The sequence below is a fragment of the Rana temporaria genome, chromosome 4 (genome assembly GCF_905171775.1).
Source record: "Rana temporaria chromosome 4, aRanTem1.1, whole genome shotgun sequence".
Classification (NCBI taxonomy): Eukaryota; Metazoa; Chordata; class Amphibia; order Anura; family Ranidae; genus Rana; species Rana temporaria.
In genome coordinates this window covers 168,574,850-168,597,463 of record NC_053492.1, presented here as the reverse complement: position 1 = coordinate 168,597,463, position 22,614 = coordinate 168,574,850, and the positions used below count along the sequence as shown (strand labels likewise).

The following is a 22,614-nucleotide window of genomic DNA, read 5'->3' as shown; positions in this document are numbered from 1 at the left end:
TGATACACGTCACTCGTCCCGGGTGATCTGTTTATCAAAGTCCCGGGACCATGAGGCAGGGCTGTGTGTGACAGCGAGTGCGGGGAATACTCTGCTATTGAAATGAAAGCTGCTAGTAATGTTCCTCTGAAGATCCCGGCCACCTGCTCTCCACTCTTCCCCTCTGCAAGTGCTTGGAGAAGGACTCTCATGCAACCCCCACCGCTCCCAGGCAGCCATAGCTCGCCAGCCCTTCAAATCCACTCACATAATGCGAGCAGGCTAGTGGAATTTTTGAGGGCTGTTTATAGTATATGTTAGTTGTTGGAAAAATATATTCCTGTGTGCAGTTTGTATTGTTAGAGTAATATGATCAGAAAGGGGGGTATAAAGTATCTGTGTGAGTTTCAATATTTTCAGTATTTCCTTTGGTTTTTACCTCACATCTTGTCTGTGTTCGATGTTTGACATAAAAAGGGGCTTGTATTAGCTTTCCCTCTGCTCGTAAAACAGTTTGGAGGGCAGGAGGCACTGGTTGGTGGACGGAAGCACCTAGTCGTGGTGCCCAAGTGGTTTCATCACACTGGTAACATTGTGTGGGATTTCAATGCAGCATAGAAAGTTACAAGCTCACTGTAATTCTGTCAGAATGAACAGATATACCGTATACATTAATATGGTTCAATCTTACCACTTTAATGAACAGGCACACATTTGAAAAAAACATAAATGCAAAAAAATAAATAAAAAAAATACACTACATTTACAATTTCATCTAGTTCTTCCAGAACTCTGGGTATGTTTTTACTATAGGACATTGAATAATAGATTATGCTTACAGTATATAAATAAGAATATCTGAGGAGGTTCCTGTGCTGTTTCTGGTTAAAGTTATCATTACATAGGTGACTTGTAACTCATTTTCTTTTGTACCAATGCTTCCATAGCAATATTACGCATGATTCATACTCTTCATCAGTTTTTTAGTACATTCATTTGAAAATCAATTTGTGCTAAAGGAACATCACATGGGCTGTCTTTGTTTTCAGGTGCTGATACATCTGTAGATTTCAAAGGATCAGGATCAGGAGCACATGGACTTGGCACAGTGTTATTGCTGTTATTGTGTGCAATAGGCGATATCACTTCAGATGGCTGATCTGATGGCACTGGAGCAGATGATGACACCGGGCCAGGTAATGATAAGCTTGTCATGTGGAATATGTTTCCCAAGCGACAGCAGATCTATGGAGACATTGGAGAGCAAAACAGATAAATAGTAATTCCAGGAAGATAGCAAAATACTGGACCCGCTTCACCTTTCTGCATAAATGGTTTAGCTATCTGCATGTGAAATTGCATGCAAGCCTTAAATTTTGATGAGTTTTATACATATACAAACACCTCATACAGTATATATTATCTCAATTTACTTATGAGCAGTAAAAGCTAATTCACTGTTGCAGTGTGTTAAACACATACATTATGGGGTTGATTTACTAAAACTGAAGAGTGCAAAATCTGGTGCAGCTCTGCACAGATACCAGCTTGAAGTTTTTTTTATGTCAAAGCCTAATTGAACAAGCTGAAGTTAGGCTGGGTTCACACTACTACACTACTTTCATCCTACTTTGCTCTGCTACATTGGTCCTACATCCATCCTACTTTCATGAACAGGATACTACTTTGGTCCGACTTCAATGATATTCAATGGGCCTGAAGTAGGATCAATGTAGGACCAAAAGTAGTACAGGGAGCATTTTCAAAGTCGGACCGACTTGTGTAGGACGCTACAAGACGCTCTCATAGGGAAACATTGAACACAGAGCAAAGTAGGATGAAAGTAGTGTAGTAGTGTGAACCCAGCCTAAGGCACGTTGCATTAAAGGCGGCCATACACGGTTCGAATTTCGAAAGAATTTTCTTTTGAAAATCGTATCAAATAATTTTTGTACGAATTTCGCACCGTTAGTGGGCTGCAGCAACAGCCAATTTCCATGCGGCAAACAAATTTGAGAAATCCGATGTTGGAAATTTTTTGAAAAACAAACGATTTTCTGATCAATGATGGAAGAATCGTGCGAGAAATGTAATAGAAAAAAAAACGCGCATGTGCAAGACAAGAATATTCCCGGAGAGAAAAGAATATTCCCGGAGAGAAACGAATATTCCCGGAGAGAAATGAATATTCCCGGCAACATGAATATTTTGTCGGCCGAATTTCGAAAATCAATGGTGGCATCATCGGATCACAAAAAAAACAAAAACGTTCTGATTTTGAAAAGAAAATTTGTTCGAAATTCGACCGTGTATGGCCTGCTTAAGGCAGCCCATTCCTGCAGCATTATTACTAGCGTTATGGTGTGCTGCAAGGCAGGCGCTTTGGGAAGGTGACAGTGAATAGCAGCACAGTGAACAAATGCACTGACTGTAGTAAAATATGGGTTATTGCACAGTAGTGGTGGCAATGGGCCCTTAGTTCCTCATTTAATAGAAATAGCACACTGCACTTAGACCCCTTTCACACTGAGGCGCTTTTCAGGTGTTTTAGCACTAAACATAGCACCTGAAAAGCGTCTCTCATGCCTCCCGAGTGTAAAAGCCTGAGCGATTTCACACTCGGGTGGTGCGCTTGCGGCATGGGAAAAAAGTCCTGCAAGCAGCATCTTTGGGGTGGTTTGGGAACCAGCTCCCAAAACGTTCTGCCCATTGAAATGAATGGGAAGCGCTGCCGAAGCGACTGCAAATCGTTTTGGCAGCACCGCAACACGGGCGCTTTTAATCCTTTTTTGCCCGCTAGCAGGGGGGTTTAAAGTGGCCTGCTAGCGGACTAAAACGACGGTAAAGTGCCGCTAAAACTAGCACTTTACCGCTAACGCACTCCCGCCCCAGTGTGAAAGTAGCCTAAGGCAAGCCATTTGCTTCCCTTACGAACAGTTGCCTGACCTCAGTTTATATGGAACTCTTTCAGTACTAGATGCAGTAGTTTTTCAGTACTCGTTTCAGACTGACATTAAGGGCCCTTTCACATGTACGGATCCCGCGAGGATCCGTACCTTTATCATCCGCTTGCTCAGCGGGGATCACTCCGTTGATCCCCGCTGAGCCGGCAGATGACAGGGCGGTCCCTCAGATCTCCGCTCTCCTCTATGGGGGGATCGGATGAACACGGACCGTCTGTCCGTGTTCACTCGATCGGATCTGCAGACGGATGGAAAAATAGGATTTTCGTCCGTCTGCAGAAACGGACCATAGCGGGGACCAATGAGATTGGATGTCAGCGGATGTTCATCCGCTGACATCTGCAATCCCATAGGGATACATGTATGTCCGTATTTCATCTGAAAACGGATGGATGAAATATGGACATACGTTCTGTAGGTGTGAAAGGGCCCAAACAGTTTTTAAACATAAAGAATATGTTACCCAACATTTCATATTCCTGATATGTGCTTGCTGTACCATATACTTGTATGGAAAAGTATCCTGTTCTCTCTGTATTGCTTCCTTTGTGTGAAATCTCTGGTGTTCCTGACAGTCGCTTTGCTTTCTTATTTAAAAACTGACCACACTAGGCATGACAACAAACCATGGTCAGTTCTCTAGCTATGCTGGGATTGCGGTATGCTCTCCTCCAATGATCAGACTTCCCCCTGCACAGCCATTTACTGGGAAACTGGGTGTGTAGCTAGTCTCCCCCCCCCAGCTCTTATGCAGCCGAGAACAGAGGGAATGTAATCACTTATAAAAAAGGGGATAAAAGTATTTATAATGTGTTTTTATACCTGTACACAAATGTTTTTCCTTTAATTTCTATTTTAAATTGAATGGGTTGTTTTACATATTACGTTTACATATATTTTAATATTAATGGTCGCTACAAGCTCCATGAACACTTAATATACTTGCTGTAAGAATTATAGAAAAATGTATATATTTACACATCACAAATAATACCTCATATTATGCCTAGTGCAATGTATATTTCTTGCAAAAGAAATGTGAACACAACAGAGGACGTTAAAAGCAATATAGGACTTTCTAGAGATATTTTATATAGAACAGTGCTTATATAATGCCAACGAGAACAATCCTCCTCTGTATTTCTGTTTGTCAGAACTTTGTGAATTGAGAAAGAAATCTGACGCAATATGTGGTCGTAGATGTGAGTAAGGGATAACAAAATACAAACAGCCTGTTGGCCATGCTTTGATCAAGCCATATTCCCGAAGCTGAGAGCTAATTCCTGTTTACTGTGTTTTACAACATATTTTCACTGTGTCACTATGTAATTTCAGTTTTATGACTGTTATGCCGCGTACACACGGTCTTTTTTTGGGATGAAAAAAACCAGACAATTTAAAAAACGTCATTTAAAATGACCGTCTTCTGAAAAACGACAAAAAAAATTCGAACATGCTTCAATTTTTTATGTCGTTCAGAAGCAAGTTATGACGCGAGCTTGAATGGAACAGAGTGCCGTTGTACGTGCTGTACGTAACCGCGTTTTGCTAGAGCTTTTTGAAAAAACAATGGTGTGTAGACAACGTCGTTTTTTTTAAATGAAGTTTGAAAAACGTCGCAGGTGTGCGGTGTGTGGAGTGAAGCAGGCATGTGAGATGGGGCGGTGAGATGTGAGCTGCCTTCTCTACGTCCTTACTACCCTCAGAATGCCGCCAGGATTTCTTTGCTGACCCCCTGCAACCCCCTGCATAAACCGTATATGCTCGGCGAAATTACTGAACCCCCTGTACAATGCTGGATGCTGATACGCTGATGCGGGAATCCTGAACTTTTACACCTGTCTGTCTGTGGAGCTGCGGAGCGGAGGTGTCGGAGCTGCGGAGCGGAGGTGTCCCTGGGAGTCCCCGGAGCGGCGTGCTGGCTGCCCGAGGGGGGGTCCCCCACCAGATCTGTACATCCATCGGTGGATCCGCCTGTAGCTCGAGTTTTGTGCATCGCGACTGGGGGCTGTGATTGGAAGGTGGTGGTCAGCTGACCGGACCACGTGAACGGCCCAGTGAATCCCAGGGTTTCCCCGTCAGAGGCCGAGGGAGAAGGCTGCGGGGGATCTCAGAGGGTCTCCCCCTGCTCCCCCAGTATAACCAACATAACACTCGCTACAATACAAAGCACACAGCGTTTCTCGGAGAGCCCAGGATTTTGCTACATTAGGAGCATTGGCAGCGGAGGAGTCCAGGCCTAAAGAGGGAAGGAAAGATTCTATGAGTAGCCTGCAGCCTGACCGGTGCTATGGGGGAGAATCCGTAGAAAATAACCTGGAAAGGACGGAGTGAGTAATCTAAAATAGCACTGATGTTCTATGCTTGGAACTGTGTAACATTTCATGACTGACTGCACTAATTGAGTAAAAAAAAAAAAAAAAATTTTGAAAGAAAAATTTGGCACCAAGCGCTTTATGGTGGCTATTACCCCCCTATATAAGGAGGTGCGAGGGAAGGAGCTGCTTTTCTCCTTTTCTCCTCAGATCATCTAGCAACAAAGAGTAAGAGGGTTCCCCCCTTGCTACCTCAGGGACTTTAGCTGCTGCTTTGCTTATAGCCCCCTTTTTTTACTGACCTTCTTTGGACAATTTAATATAATGTTAATAGACGGTTAATATACGGCCAATACATACCGGCAAGTCCCGTCTGAGGACGCTAAGAGGGAACTTCCTATAAAGTTTCTTGGGCTCAATATAAAGGTACCCCATTTGCCTACTTATCGGATTGTCTATTTCCCCATGTCCCCCCTGGTCAGCATTTATAGGGGGAGGAATATGAGGAATAGCTTAAAGACTCTGCCTTACAAATATTTAGCGCTCAGCGCCTGGAACAGGGAGCACCGCTCCTGTCCCCACTATCCTCATATTACTGAATATTGCTGGCTTATACCATTGCCTATGTTCCACTCATCCTGTACAAATTGGCTTTCTCTACCTATTGTGCTCAGCATTTATAGAGATGGCAATAAGACTAAGGCAGAGGGAATAGATCTTCTTTTGAACAACCTTCACAGCAGAGATTAAGAGATCCGGAACGGAGCAGTGTATTTTTACACCCCTAACTCCCCTCCCCTTTCTATTCTTTTTGCTGGTCAGTGACTTGCTTTTGCATTTCTTTAAAGAATGGCAGCAGCCACAAAAAAGGGACAGTCGAATCAGGAGAGCGGTGACCCGCAAATAACGCGAGCCGCTAAAGACAAGGAAAAAGTTGCACAGGCAGCAGCAGCTGCAGCTAAATCGGAAACTGTCTTACACACTTCAGTAAAATCTCCCGGAAAATCAACCCAGCACTCACAAACACAGGTCAAAAATCAAACAGGGGTGGCAACGGACAGGAAAAGTATTGGCCAGGGGACATCAGCTCCCAAAAGCAAAAAACACCCTGTGGTAGAGCCCCAAGGGGGGCGGCATTGGAAAAAACCCTGACAGAAACTCCTTTGGCAGGCATAGCAGATGACCCCAGGCGGGAGGAAGAGCCAACATTGAAGGAGATATTAAATGCTATAAATGTATGTAAGGGGTCTCTGAATAATTTAACTGAACGGATGAATGAAATAAAGGAAGAACTAGTGACAATGGGCCAGGAAGTGCAAAAGACAGTACAAAGGATAACATCAGCGGAAGAGAGAGTGAGTCAAGTTGAAGATGAGGTGTACTCTTTAAAACAACAGATGCAAGAATTAAAGGAACAAAATGGATGGCAGGCATCTAAACTTGATGAAATTGAAAATAGGTTACGCAGAAATAATATCCGGGTGGTGGGTCTCCCGGAACGCAGTGAGGGTACTAACCCCATAACGTTCTTTGAGAAATGGTTCGGAGACGTTTTTGGGGAAAATTCCTTCTCACCATTCTTTGCAATTGAAAGGGCCCACAGAGTCCCGTTCAGAACACATTTCAAGGATGCACACCCACAGCCTTTACTTTTGAAGTTTCTTAATTTTACAGACAAGGTGTCAGTAATGCAAAAAGCAAGGGAGAAGGGGGACATTTTTTACAATGGATCAAGAATCTCACTATTTCCGGACTTCTCCCCAGAACTCAGTAAACGTAGGGCGGAGTTTACACCTATCAAACGTAATCTTATAAAAAAATAAAATTAAATATGCTCTATTGTACCCTGCACGTCTAAGAGTAATGACAGCAGAAGGTCCTCGACTCTTTGACTCTCCAGGAAAAGCAGCACAGTGGCTGGAAGAGAATAAAGCACAGGAGTAGATTATGAACAGACGGATTGGATAACTTGGAAAAGACTGTACTAAGGGTATGGGGGGGGAGGGTGGAGGGGTGGAGAAAGGGGAAAGAGAAAAAATAAATCTCTTTCTTTTTTTTTTGGGGGGGGGGGGGGGGAGTAATAGGAGGTCACTATTGAGGTCATTTTTGAAACACTAGGGAAGTATGATGATATAGGAAAAGGAAACACATATTTTGTTAAGAGTAAAATAGGTCATTAAAAGGTATAACTCAGGATATGGATAGATAGAGATAGGAATTAAGGGGGTGGGGGGGGGGAGGATGGGAGGGAATCTCCCTCTATCCCTCCCCCCTTTGTTTTCATTTTTCTCCCTTCTCTTTTTTTTTCTTTTCTCTTTTTGTGTTTATGTGTTTTTCTGGGGGTGGGGGTCAGAGAAGGGACTATGTGAGATCACAGTAGATATGGATGGTAAGGGGAATGCAAGGGAAGGATGGGTGAGAGAGGTCACAAGCACAGCCCTAAGGGTAGGCCTAGCTAGGCAAGGGGGGGGGTAGGGAGGGGGGGTGGGGTAAAGTTGTATCAGAACACGAGTATCACGAGTATCACGTACCACTTATTAAGCACTAGGGAAGGAAAAGTACTTGAATGCACATTTAAATGTTTTTTTCTTTTCTAGGTATATTCAAAATAGTATATACTCCAGTCTTTGCTTTCTTGCTCTTCAGTGGGGGGGTTTTTCTTTTTTTTTTTCCTGCTCAACTTTCTTTCTCTCCGGCTACAATGTCAAAATGCATCTATGTTTTTTTTTCGCATAGCTTCTCTGATGGGTTGGGAAACTGAGGCTCCCATCGGGAAGCTTTACATTCGTGTAGACCTTATCAATGAAGCCGGGTATGAGACCTAAAATGATAAACATAGGTTCCTGGAATGTCCGGGGGATGGGGGACCCAGTGAAAAAAGCCGCAATTTTTACTACCTTGGAGGGGTATGGGGTGGAGGTGATATGCATTCAAGAGACTCATTTGACGAAAGAAACAAAGGTAAAATTGGTCAATAAAAAAAAATATCAAAGCCAGTACCATTCTGTTCACTCCTCTTATTCTAGAGGAGTGAGCATAATGGTAAAAACAGGCGTATCATTTACATGTATAGAGTCAAGAATAGATGAACTGGGCCGCTATGTCTTTCTGCACTGTTTGATAGAGAATGCACCGTATGTTTTGGCCAATATTTACATACCTCCCCCCTTTAAGATGGAGGTTCTATATAAGTTAACAGAATTTGTGGTAAATAAGATAAATATTCCAATATTAGTGGTTGGAGATTTAAACAACGTACTAAATAGAACGATGGATAGGTTCCCACCGGGGACTCGGAGCCCAGGGCCAGGAGAAGGGTATTTAAGTCAATTTTTGGAAGAGGTTGGGTGGTGGGACATTTGGAGGGTGAAATATCCAGACCTGCGGCAGTATTCCTGTTTTTCAAGTACATACTCTACACTGTCAAGAATAGATATGGTCCTGGGGAACTGTGCAAGTTTACAAGCAGTTAGTAAAATATCCTATTATCCAAGAGGGGTATCTGATCACTCCCCTCTGGTGCTATCACTGAGTACAGGGAACAAATGTCCTCCAAGCAATTGGAAAATCAGTCCCTTCTGGCTAGAAGTGATAGGGAAGCCAGAAGAAATTAGTATCAAATTAAGGGAATTCCTGGATTTCAACACAGGGACGGCACCAGAGGGAGTGGTGTGGGATGCCCTAAAGGCGTTCCTTAGGGGTATATTGATCCAGCAGGTAGCTAAGATCAAGAGGAACTCTAGGGAATGGGAGGAGAAAATCAGGGGAGAGGTTCTAGAGGCAGAAAAGCAATATGTGGAAAATCCAACGCCGACTAAACAACGGCTATGGTTGGAGAAGCAACAGGAATATTAGTTGGTGATCAATAAGAAAGTGGAAAATAAGCGCCTATTTCAGGAGCAGAGCGCTTTTTCGGAGGGGGAGAGTGTGGGTCATACTTTGGCCCTCCTAGCGAAAACGAATATGGCACCTTCTAGTGTTCCTGCAGTTAGGACGGTAGGAGGTGGGATATCATCCATAACATCTGAAATAGTGGACACATTTGCAGTATATTATAAAGATCTATATAGGTCAAAAAAGGGGGAAGTCAAAGTACAAATGGAAGAATTCTTTAGAGAAATAGGAATCCCAGTTCTATCAGAGGAGGACAGGAATGCTATGGAATCTCCAATTACATTAGTGGAACTACAGCAGGCAGTTAAAGCACTTTCCAATCAAAAGTCCCCAGGGTCAGATGGCCTGCCAGCGGAGATCTACAAGCAATATGGTGAGGTGCTGCTCCCGGAACTACTAAAAACACTAAACTGGGCGATAGAAGGAGGAAGGTTACCTCCCTCAATGCTAGAAGCAATTATTATAGTGCTCCAAAAGGAAGGGAAGGATCAACTAGACACATCATCTTATAGACCGATATCTTTGCTTTGCTCAGATGTGAAAATCTTAGCCAAGGTATTGGCAATGAGAATAAATAAATATATTCAGAAATTAATACACCCAGATCAATCTGGATTTATTCCAAATCGGTCCACGAGCATAAATATAAGAAGGCTGTATTTAAACCTACAGACCCCGGCAGAGAATAAGGGAGATAGATCTATCCTAGCATTGGACGCCACTAAGGCCTTTGATAGTTTGGAGTGGGACTATCTCTGGTATGCTCTGGAGAAGTTTGGGTTTGGCCCATCTTTTATTAAATGGATAAAGCTATTATATAATTCCCCAAGGGCCAAAATAAAAATAAACAATGAAGTTTCACAGTCGTTTGAATTGGAAAGGGGAACGAGACAGGGATGTCCACTGTCCCCCCTCCTTTTCGCCCTGGCAATTGAGCCCCTGGCGACTGCAATTAGAGCTAGGCAGGAAATACAGGGGTTCCAGAGAGGAGTAGAGGAGGAGAAAGTCGCGCTTTACGCGGACGATATCCTCCTTTTCCTGGGCAACTCTACAACCTCCCTCAAAACTGCAGTTCAAACAGTAGAAGCGTTCGGACGATTTTCGGGCCTGGTAATAAATTGGGGAAAAATCAACACTCTTACCTGTGGACCTGGTAAGCAATATTGATGGGATAGGAATCCCTCAATTAAAAATCAGGGAGAAGATGGAGTACTTGGGAATTGTGGTAACACGTAACCCAGAACAATTTATAAATAACAATCTAGCACCACTTCTGGTCAAGTTTAAACGTAAAGCGGAAATATGGGGACATTTGCCATTGTCGGTTGCTGGCCGTAGCAATCTCATTAAAATGATCTGGTTGCCACAGTTGCTTTATATACTTCACAACTCCCCAGTATGGATTGACAATCAATGGTTTAAGAAGATAGAGACCCTCTTTAGGACTTTAATTTGAAAAAAGGGAAAAGCAAGGATCAGTCTCCGAACGCTGCAACTACCAACAAATAGGGGAGGGCTAGCGGTTCCGCACCCCCACAGTTATTTCTTGGCAGCAGAGTTGCAGCACTTGGGGGGCTGTGGTATAGAGGGGGGAGGAAATGCAAGCGGGAAAATGATGCTAAGAGGGTCCCCACATAGTTCTGTAATAGAGGCCTTAGAGGCCAACTCGTTCTTGGTAAAAAGCCCAACAGTAAAAATGATGGTAAGAGTGTGGCAAGCAGGAAAAGTAGCTTTGGGCTATCAAGGATTAACAGAATACTCTCCATTATGGGAAAATAAGAATTTAAAAGACATTTTGGCCATGGGGAAACTAAAAGAATGGGATAAACGTGGGATAACCAAAGTGGCACAATTGTACACAGGTTGCACATTAAAACCCTTCTCAGAGTTAAGTAGGGAATATGGTATTCCAAATTCCATGTTCTTTACCTATTTGCAGGTTAGACATGCACTACAAGCCCAATTCAAGTTACAGCCGGTAAGATGGCAAAAGCTAACGCATTTTCAAAGACTAATCAAGACAGGGGTCCTGAAAGGTCTTATCTCAGATCTGTACGAACGAATCAGGGATCAGTTGGTAGGAAACGAGAGGCTTTGCAGGAACAAACAAAGGTGGGAAGAGGATATTGGCCCAATAACGAATGAGCAATGGGACAGGATACTGGAATTAGGGACAGTAGTTTCACTAGCCCCGTCACAACGGGTCTCCCATCTATTCCTTCTCCACAGGGTTTATTATACCCCCAAGAAACTATTTAGATTCGGATGGAAGTCAGATGATAAATGTCCCAGATGTCAAAACACAGGGGACCTCATCCACATGATGTGGAAATGCCCAAAATTGCATAGATATTGGGTTAAGATTCTGGACATTATAAATGCAACTTTTGGAATTACTCTGGAACTTGAAGCCAGGGTTTGCCTATTAGGATGCATTGAGAAGAGAATGGGGCAGAGGGATGTATTAGTAGCAGTCATAAGAAGTCTGTTCCAGGCGAGGAAACTAATAGCACTAAAATGGCAAGCACAAAATCCACCTACAGTAGCAGAATGGCTCAATGCAATGAACAGCACAATAGGGAAAGAGAGGGGAACATGGATTAGACGTGGCAACCTTAAAAAATTTAATGCAATATGGGAGCACTGGTTAGTGAAAATAGGCCGCTCACTCTAATTAAGTATAGACTAGTAAAGAACAATTTAATTTAAGGACAAGAACAGGATTTAAAACGTGTATGCACTTTAAAAGTAAGATAGGGAGGGAGGGGGAGGGCTGGTATGGATGGAGATTTATAGTGTTTGTTATAGATCTTTTTGTATGCACATAAAATGCACTGTGTGTAAAATATGAATTTATATTTCCTGTCATGTACACGGTTGGAAAACAATAAAAAAAAGTACTGGATTAAAAAAAAAAAAATACCTCATATTATGCCTAGTGCAATGTATATTTCTTGCAAAAGAAATGTGAACACAACAGAGGATGTTAAAAGCAATATAGGACTTTCTAGAGATATTTTATATAGAACAGTGCTTATATAATGCCAACGAGAACAATCCTCCTCTGTATTTCTGTTTGTCAGAACTTTGTGAATTGAGAAAGAAATCTGACGCAATATGTGGTTGTAGATGTGAGTAAGGGATAACAAAATACAAACAGCCTGTTGGCCATGCTTTGATCAAGCCATATTCCCGAAGCTGAGAGCTAATTCCTGTTTACTGTGTTTTACAACATATTTTCACTGTGTCACTATGTAATTTCAGTTTTATGACTGTTATGCCGCGTACACACGGTCTTTTTTTGGGATGAAAAAAAACAGACAATTTAAAAAACGTCATTTAAAATGACCGTCTTCTGAAAAACGACAAAAAATTTCGAACATGCTTCAATATTTTATGTCGTTCAGAAGCAAGTTATGACGCGAGCTTGAATGGAACAGAGTGCCGTTGTACGTGCTGTACGTAACCGCGTTTTGCTAGAGCTTTTTGAAAAAAACAATGGTGTGTAGACAACGTCGTTTTTTTAAAATGAAGTTTGAAAAACTTCGTTTTTTATCATGATAAAAAACGACGTTTTTTTCCAAGACAAAAAACGACCGTGTGTATGCGGCATTAGGCATGATGTATCTGCTGACATAGGAGCCCACCTGTCTGTTATATGGCCTAAGGCTAAATGGATCATTAGTTGCAGGGCCTTTGAGCAGTTGGCATGACTGTTCTGTGTGCAGAGTGTGCAGTGATTTACCTTAGGTGTACAAAGGTTAGTATCAAGAGTTGTAGAATTACTTTCACTTTAGGAGTAAAGGTAGGAGTTCAGTTTTAGGGGGATAGTTAATTGGTGTATGTGCTTCGCTGCGAAGCCAGTGGGGTGAACCTACCATCTGTGGGATTTTGACTGAAAGTCTCTAGGTCAGAGCCCACTTAAAGTCAATAATACTGATGATAGTGATGTACCGCAGAGCCCAGGTTGGCCTATGATAGCCGGCTTCACCTCAGGACTGGAGCACAGACAAAAGTGGACTGCCTTTTTCCCATATTAGTTGGAAACCTGGCGCTAAATTCTTCGTAGACAATTTAATTCTGGATCTGGATTTCGTGCATAGCAGAGCAGCTACCTCACCTTATGTCATCCCTTGAGCCAAGTTTTTGTCTTTTTCCACCCACGGGATGCAACAAGTGGGGAAAAAGTGCTGAAGCACATTGGCCTCCATCAGCTTAGGAGTGGACAATGGCAGCCCATCAGTTAAAGTGCTGCTAGGAGAAGGACTTCAATGGTGATATGTTTATGACCCACTCTGAATAAAAAATGTGGAATAGTTGCTCTTTGCCACGTGACACTATTCTATTGCTTGGCCCTGGAACGAGTGGCTTAATGTAAAAGAAAAGCCTAACACTATTCATAAAACGTATCCTGCATACCCAGTGTAAAAAAGAAAAAATAGAGTGGTGTGCTTACCTTTTTTAATCTGGTTCAGTCACATGATTCTGCTGCTTTGACTCCCAGTTTAGGAGCGCACACAACAATGGCTGTGAATTCTTGGAGCCCTGGTGTCACCAATGGGTTCCCCTGGCCCAGTCAGTGTTGGTGTTACCTCCTCTCCCCAGGGCTGTCTTATTGCGAGGGCACACCTGGGCACTGCCCAGGGGCCCCTGCACTTTCCCCAAAGCAGCTGGTCCTTGAGCCCACAGTTCCCCCTAAATTGGGGGCCCCATGATAGTACTGAGAGTGATAGATACACAGGGGAGGCAGTCTGCCTCCTACCTACTTGATGTCTGTTTACCTGCACTGTCATTGTAGGGGCCCCAGAGCATTACTTTGCCCATGGGCCCATGATGCTATTAAGACGGCCCTGCCTCTCCCCTGCAGCAGCCATTTACTGACAGGGAGGAGTCGGAGCTTCGGGATTACATGACCGGTCCAGGGCAAATTAAAAATAGGTAAATACATGGATCTTTTTTCACAAGGTATGCAGGATAGGAAGGAGAGGAGATGAAACCTTTTTAAGAATATGCAAGGCTTTTCTTTCACTGTAAGAGCCACTGGTGGGGAGGGATTTAGGGACATGGACTTAACGGTTGACAGCCAGCTTGGCCCATCAACCCTTAAAGAATAATTTGAGTCATAATAGTTTTACATAGTAACATTGGTCCAGCTTGGACCAATGTAACTATGTATATACCCTACCTTGCTGATGCCCCTGAAAGTTAGAAATAACTGAAGTAGAGATCGCCACTCCAGTGAACTCAACTTGCTTCTGGGTCCCGTGCTGAGTGGCTAGCCTGATGTATTGTGAATAAAAAAGGTTGACTGCTTGTCATTGGTGCATTCTCGGAATGAAAGCAAAATTGTACTCTGATTAGACAAGATGGAGAACATGACACCTCCCACCTCTCCACTCCTTTCCTCGTCCAATTAGAGAATGCTTTCCATGCATTTAGAAAATGCCAAGCATTTTCTGAATGGCACCCATTCTGAGCAGCCAATCTCCTGCATGCAGAATGTTCAACTCTATTCTTATGGGATTTTAAGTGCCCATTTTTCTTGGGAGACAGTGGTGAAGCATACACAGGCTTTTATATGCGATTTGACTTTGGGGGAGAGGGGGGTCAATAAATCATCTTCGAATTATAATGAAAGGTCCTATTTAATGGTTGTGAGGAGGGTAAAAACATTATTTTAGAGCAGGGATATGTAATTAGCGGACCTCCAGCTGTTGCAGAACTACAAATCCCATGAGGCATAGCAAGACTCTGACAGCCACAAGCAGGACACCCAGAGGCAGAGGCATGATGGGACTTGTAGTTTTGCAACAGCTGGAGGTCCGCTAATTGCATATCCCTGTTTTAGAGGCTAGGTTAAAGAGACACTATTACCTGCCAGATACTGTTACTTACCCAGGGCCAATGGGGCTTTTTTTCAAAGAAAATTGGAGCACTTGACCATAGGCAGCCAATTAGATTATTAGCTAATTTAAAAAAATAAGACTGACTATCTTCTAGGGAAAAATGCTTCACTTTAACTGGTCTCAGGCCTCGTACACACGACAGAGTTTCTCGGCAGAATTCACCGAGAAACTCGGTCAAACCCGGATTCTGCCGAGAAACTCTGTCGTCTGTACACTTTTGGCCCGATGGAGCCGCCGAGGAACTCGTCGAGAAAATAGAGAACATGTTCTCTATTTTCTCGTTGTTCTATGGGAGAAGGCGGCCCGCCGAGCTCCTCGGCGGCTTCATCCCTGAACTCACCGAGGAACTCGACGTGTTTGGCACGTCGAGTTCCTCGGCCGTGTGTACGGGGCCTCACATGTTTACCAGTTCCTCAAAATGAGCATACAGTATTTACTGGTCTTGTATAATACTAACTGCCTCTAGTAATTCACTCTCTGATTAGTTGAGTTAATAGGGAAAATGCAGAAACGGTAAGAAAAGTGGGTGTTCTGTAGTGCATAGAGTGCGGCTAAACACTGGGTGGGTAGATAATTCCAGTCATTTCTGCGGAATGCTGTGATTCATTTTACATGGCACAGAGGTTTAGGGATGTGAAAGATGTATCCAGAGGAAAAACAGCTCATTTCAAGACTGACAAATACATGCTTATATAAAGTGAATAACAGACAGCCAAAAGGGAAACTAAAATATGATCATAAACATAACTGCAAGAAAACGGTGGCTTTCCTGCTTATCTACTCATTCCATTATCTCTTCTTTAGGTAGCAGCAAATAATGCAAAAGGCACATCGCAGTTGCACAAGGGAATTTAGACTGTATGTAAATCCTAACTTCTCCATTTTGTCAGTGTGTTGTTTGAACTGTTGTATATTAATCGATGCAATTGGTGCAATAGAATATCTGTTGATCCTGCCAGCAATCCAGTGCTGTCCTGTGCATTCTGCAGTATTATCTAAAGCATGCCTACCTTCCTGGCCAGGAACTACAGAACACCTAACCTCCATGTTATAGAGAAGAGGAGAGGGAAAGTGTTTGTAGTCCTACACACTTCCCTGCCTAGGGTGATAATGCTTCTCCTCCATACAGTATAGCTAGTGAGCATGATCATCTTAGGAAAGGAGGTGTGCTACTGGCAGGATAACCAAAGGCAAAAAAGCATAAAAAAATACACTTTAAACACTGGCCATTTTTTTAAATGCTACAGTGAACAACAACTGACAGCAAACAGTCAGATTCTAGCTTACTGTAACAATGCAAGTGATCAGTACTGATCAGCTGCTGTGGGTAACTGATCTTTACACATTACTTTGTGCCAAGCCATAAAACCCTCATCCTCATGTACAATTGTACGGTTCCCTGATGGGAAGCATATAACAAATTTATTATGCATGAAAAATGAATGCCTGGTTCACAAGTTTTGTCTGAGCACTGCTTTTACTAGTTGTTCATAAATATGCCACATTAAGTCATGCATGTCCACATCACTGGAATGAATACTAGTGGGAACCATTTCAAAGAAAAAATGTTTCGCTCTAAGCAACAGCAATAATTATTCTCACACAGGAAACTGTTACTTAATGTATTGGGAGTACAGATAATTACACTGTATCTCATTTTTTTAAAAATATTTTTCTTCTTTTTTTTTGTTAACTTAGGTTTGATGCAGATAAAAACATAAGTCTGTACTCATAGAACAAAACTTAGAAAAGTAATAACAATTCTGGCATATCTTCCTGGAAATGTTGCAATGATATTGGTAGCTGGGAAAGCACAGCTCATGTGTGGCATGTATGACTTGTAAAAGACACATATGTGAAATGATATATGCTAACAATTCTGAGCTGTCTATCTGAAAATGCTAACTACCTGCATATTTCTCCAAAGACTTCAATATTTACTATTTATTCTCCCTGTTCTGTCTCCAACAGGGATATTTATTTAGTTGTTCTGCCTGCAATATAAAATCTGGCCACTAGATGGGACAAGCCTACTGTTTTTGCAGACACTAGAAAATGTTCAGCTTTAATAAAAGTTCCCATCATCCTTCAGTCTAATGCCGCGTACACAGGACCGTTTTTCATGATGAGAAAATGCAATTTTTTTAATTGGTCGTGAAAAACGGTCATGTGTATGCTCCCAGAGCATTTTTCTTGACGAGAAAAAAAAGGCCGTTAAAAATTTAGAAACTGCTCTATTTTTTCTTGTCGTTTTTCATGTCATTCATTTCACGTTGTGAAAAACAGTCGTGTGTACGCTTTAACGAGGGGGAAAAAAAACATGCATGCTCAGAAGCAAGTTATGAGACGGGAGCGCTCGTTCTGGTAAAACTAGCGTTCGTAATGGCGATAGCACATTCCTCACGCTGTAACGACTGAAAAGCACGAAGACTGAAAAGCGTGAATCATCTCTCACCAAACTTTTACCAACACGATCACCCTCTCTCCTGCCCCCCAGTGTATAAAATAATTGAAGGGGTGCTCTGTGGACTCTGATGCAGGGGGGGGCGGCTTTGGTCAGCAGCCACACCCATACACCAGACTTCTCTTTTACTCCAGAGTCCACAGTGTTCCCCTTTACATCAGAACCCCCTTTAAATCAGGGTTCCCCTTTACATTAGAGTCCACAGAGCAGCTCCTCTTGCAGCGTAAGTTAAATGTAGGGGGGCTGTTTAATGAAGGGGGCTGTGCAGACTCTGATGTAAGGGTGTCTCTGTGGACTCTGATGTAAGGGGGTTCCTGCAAACTCTGATGTAAAGGGGCTCTGTGGACTCTGATGTAAAGGGGCTCTGTGGACTCTGATGTAAAGGGGGCTCTGTAGAGTGTGATGTAAGGGGGGCTCTGTGACCTTTGATGTTAAGGGGGTTCTGCAGAATTTAATGTAAGGAGGCTCTGTAGACTCTGATGTAAGGGGGGCTCTGTGGACCTTGATGTAAGAGAGCAGGGGTAGGAGGAGCTGGAGATCTGAAAAGTGATTGCTAGGTGCACTGTAATTTAGAGGGACACTGTGATAAAAAAAGAGACTGCACTGTAATCATTACAGTTTACCTTTACAGTGCAGTTCCCTTTATATTACTTGAATACATCAGTAAATCAGGCCAAACACTGCCCAAATCAGCGTGTTACTGTGGCAGGAACAGGCAGGTTTTTGCGATCAGCTGCAGCCACTCAGTCTGTACAAATCAATGACAGGCTGACAGGTTTTATAGCTGTTTGCATTTAATAGCACATGGAGCAATTACCTGAGTTTAGGGACCGATAAGCATCCCTGGATGTAAACTATCTGCATACAGAGCCACGTGTTTCTAACAGCATCGCTCTTTGTGCAAATATATGCAGTGTACAGTGTCAACCCGACATTGATTTGTACAGGTTTTTTTTGTCCACAGCTGATTGTAAATACCTGCCAGTAGCCACTGCAGAAATATGGTGATCTTGGTGCTGTGCGGCCAGGTGTGGAAATGAGCCCTTAGATACCTGAATGTGGCATGGTAATAGCCTCTTGCAATCTCCTGCACAGCAGAACTTAAGAGTATGAAAGGAGGAAAGCAGCACAGGGAGCCAATCAGTTTATTGACTGTAGTGGGAGAAATGAGCTTATCACTGTGCTGCGTCTCATTCAGTGCCCATTCACAAACTGAAGATGAATTTATGATGGCCTGGGCACAGAGGAGATGGATTAAAGTGTTTTTTTTTTAATTAAGGCTTTCACCTTGTACAGTATAGGATTTCATGTCATCTGTGCCCAGTCTTGCCAGAAAGAGTTAATCCAGCTCTGAGCAGTCATCTTATCTTTTTTAAGTGAGATAAAAATGGTCAGAGAAGAAATAGGAGTCCATTTCTCCCCCTTGCTGTGAGTGACAGGTGATTTACATATCTCATTCTGTGTACTTCACATCCCTCCTCCTTTCTTCTCCAGCTCTCAGAGGATTGGCTATGCTGAAGTCATGTGGTGAATTTCCTGAGTTTTGACTGGATGTTAGTGATCATGGGGCATAATCCACTAGACCAGCAGAAGTTCAGTGTAATGCCGCGTACACACGATTGGAAATTCCGACAAGAAAACCGTGGATTTTTTTCAGAAGGAATTTTGGCTCAAACTTGTAATGCACACACACGGTCACATAAAATTCCAACCGCCAAGAACACGGTGACGTACAACACTACAATGAGCCAAGAAAAAGTTCAATGATTCCGAGCATGCTTCGAATTGATTCTGAACATGCGTGTTTTTTTGCGTGCCGGAATTGCATACAGACGATCAAAATTTTCGACAAGAACTTTTCCCGTCGGAAAATTTGAGAACCAGTTCTTAAATTTTTGCTGTCGGAATTTACAACCAAAAGGTCACATCGAACTTTTCTTGTTGGAAATTCCGATTGTGTGTACGTGGCATTCGAAACATCAATGCCTGGCCAAGGGGAGTGTAGAGGTGGGCGGGGAGTCTACTGAAATCGCGACTCCACCCACCAAACTCCAGACTACAGACCTGTCCGTAGAATCTGCAGTCTCATAACAGACAAAGGGGAGACATTTGACAGGTGGCATGTATATCCTTATAGATAACCACTATGACACTAGTTTACAAAGGATGAGAGGGAGTTCACATCCACTTTAAATAATGCTAACTGGTTATAAGACTGAGGACATCTAGTGGTGGATGGAAGTACTGTGAAGGACAGCTCCTGCTTGAAGATGAAAAATGCAGCAAAGGCTGCTTGTTCTTTTCTGCCCCTCCCCCCTTTTTAAGGGGCTGGTAATTTCTTTCTCTTTTTATTTACTGATGACCTTTTAAGTAATTCTCAGTAAAAATATTAAAGTAATTGTATACATAATACCTTTATTATAGTTGGAGCAGTCCAGGTGTAACACTTCAGGTTATAATCAACCAAAGAGTTTTTTAAGGTAGTGGACAATATATACATGTTGTAATAGCATATAGATACCTTGTAGTCAAGCCAAATTAGAGTCTGTATGATTCTGTGGTTCATAATCGACCCCCACAGTAGGGTGACCAGACATCCCCGGTTTCAGGGGACAGTCCCCAGATTGAGGACACTGTCCCCGGACCAAGTCTGTCCCCAGTTTTGTCCCCAGATTGGATTTGAACAGGGGCTGGGGCAATTTCAAAGACAGTCAGTGCAGAATAAAAAAACAAAAATTCTGAATTACACCCCCGCTACGCCGCTTCTACTAGCTTAGGGGATGTATTTTTTCAATTATCTGTGCCCCTTTCTGATGATCATATGCTGGTCAGAGCGGAGGGAAAATGTCTTTATTTTCGGGTGCATGCCCATTCAGCTCCACTGGCATGTTCTTCTGCCTTGGCTCAAGTCCCGGCCAGCCGCCTGCCTCTCCTTGCCTTCCCTGGCGGAGTGATCTTCCTCCGCACCCCACTCAGTAGTAGCCGGGGCCCGGAGAGTAAGACTTGAGAGGCTGTGAGGCGGGTGGCGGTGGGCAGAGAGTCGCTGATTGCCAGCATTACTAGTAAAAAAAAAAATATGTCCCCGGATTTCATTTTTTTTTTTTTTAAAGTGTATTTTGTGCGTGTACTCGAGAGAGGAGCTGGACTGCAGGAGATGGGAGTAGGCAGGCCTCCCCCAGAGGCAATCTGCCACCTTTCTCCATGCCCCGGGTGGCAATGGCGGGTGTGTGAGGGGGTCCTCCCACACAGCCCGCCTTACCTGCTCCGCTTTGAAGCCCAACGGGGCAGAGGGACTCCCTACAAGGGAGTGAGAGGATCTAGCCCGCTCAACCAGCCCCGTTAGTCCTTCGCCTCTCTTTTTAGAGACCGCGTGGTCAAAGTGCGTGCATGTTAACTCAATTTCGAGTGCGTGTGTAAGTGTGGTGGTTTTTGTGGGAGGGGGGTGGGCGTACTAAGCGCAGGCTTACCTCGCATAGCACACCCACCGGGAGCCGGGCTGAGACCACCAAACTAAATTCACATGTAGCCGAGACTAGCTGCAGAGGTGAATGGCTTGTCAGCGCAGTGCCAATCGCGTTGAGCCACCGCAGCTCCCCCGGATTTCATTTTAAAAATCTGGTCACCTTACCCCACAGTGGTGTATAACATTTACCTGAGAGCGAATTTTTAGTGCAGGTCCAAGTTTCAGCCCCATTGTATCCAAGAGATGGTCCTCAGTAAGAAGTGGCAAGGTTACGCCATCGATGTCGTGATCTTTGAAAACCTGTAAGAGAGACAGTTGAGACAGGGCTATGAAATGTGCCTCTTATGCAAGTCTGGACTGTGACTCACTCATAATTATTCCATACTAAAATCCACAACAGCTGAGACACTATAATCAAACCCAATTTCTTCACTCAAATGTTTCCAATTTCCAGAATGTTCCAGAGGAGTGAATGTATTTTATACAGTTGGAAAAAAAGGGAGAACCACTGGAATAGAAATTAAATTGGTAACATCTGAAAGAGAACGAAAAGCTCCCTTGTAGATCTTACAACTGTGCTGATCCTTTCTGGCAAGGACTGTAGGAGGCTGTTTGGGTGAAGTATCTTATGGGGAATGGATTGTTTAGGGCAGGGGTGTCAAACTGGCGGCCCTCCAGCTGTTCCGAAACTACAAGTCCCATCATGCCTCTGCCTGTGAGAGTCATGCTTGTAACTGTTATGCCGCGTACACACCATCACTTTATGTGATGAAAAAAAATGAAGTTTTTAAAAACGTCACTTTAATTGACTGTGTGTAGGGGAAAACGTTGTTTTATGTCTTGTAAAAAACGACCAAAAAAAATTGAAGCATGCTTCAATTTTATGTGTCGTTTTTTAAAAGTGCACTTTTTACTTCACAGAAATTGACCGTGTGTAGCAAAAAACGTCGTTTTCTAAGACGTTTTTTCATCCACGCATGCCCAGAAGCTACTTATGAAGCAAGCTTCAATGGTAAAACGTGGTGGAACGTAACCTCACTTTGCAAGATCATTGTGAGAAAACGATGGTGTGTAGGCAACTTCGTCTTTGAAAATTGAAGTTTCAAAAACGTCATTTTTTACTTCACAGAAAGTGTCGTTTTTTTTCATCACATAAAGTGATGGTGTGTACGCGGCATTAGCCTTGCAATGCCTCATGCAATGCCGCCAGTTTGACACCCCTGGTTTAGGGAGATACTCCATGATGATTGTGCCTTATGGGGGATGAAATGCACAGGGAGGTTTCTATAGAGCAGTGAAGGGGACAACAAATGTACAATAAATAAAAAAAATACAGAAAGGGACAGGCAGTGTGGGGACACAGTATGGCTTCTACTATATGTATGCGGAGAAACAAATATATTTTAACCACAGCCCCTTTAAACCCCATACATTTAAGCATGCTTCCTGGGGTTTAAATATTTCTAAAGGGTCATTAAACATGCATCATTAAAAACGGTCAGTAAATGTTGTAGTACATGCAGTTCATACTTACTCACTCAGTCACTATGGGATTAGTTTTCTGTATTCTGCAAAAACATGGCTGATTCTGCTGTTCTCTGTCTCCTCCTTCTGTCCATATCCCCAATGC

General features: G+C 43.1%; 1 protein-coding gene across 1 annotated transcript in view; it reads right to left on the bottom strand.

The window, feature by feature from the left end:
* Positions 1-654: 654 nt before the first annotated feature.
* SAMD7 (sterile alpha motif domain containing 7) overlaps positions 655-22,614 on the bottom strand; it is a 67,424-nt gene continuing 45,464 nt past the window's right edge. Inside the window, exons 8-9 of the mRNA XM_040347717.1 lie at positions 21,174-21,284; positions 655-1,224 (exon numbers count right to left, since the gene is read on the bottom strand). Of these exons, the coding sequence (XP_040203651.1) occupies positions 955-1,224; positions 21,174-21,284 (381 nt within the window). The 3' untranslated portion in view covers positions 655-954. The remainder of the gene's footprint in view (positions 1,225-21,173; positions 21,285-22,614) is intronic.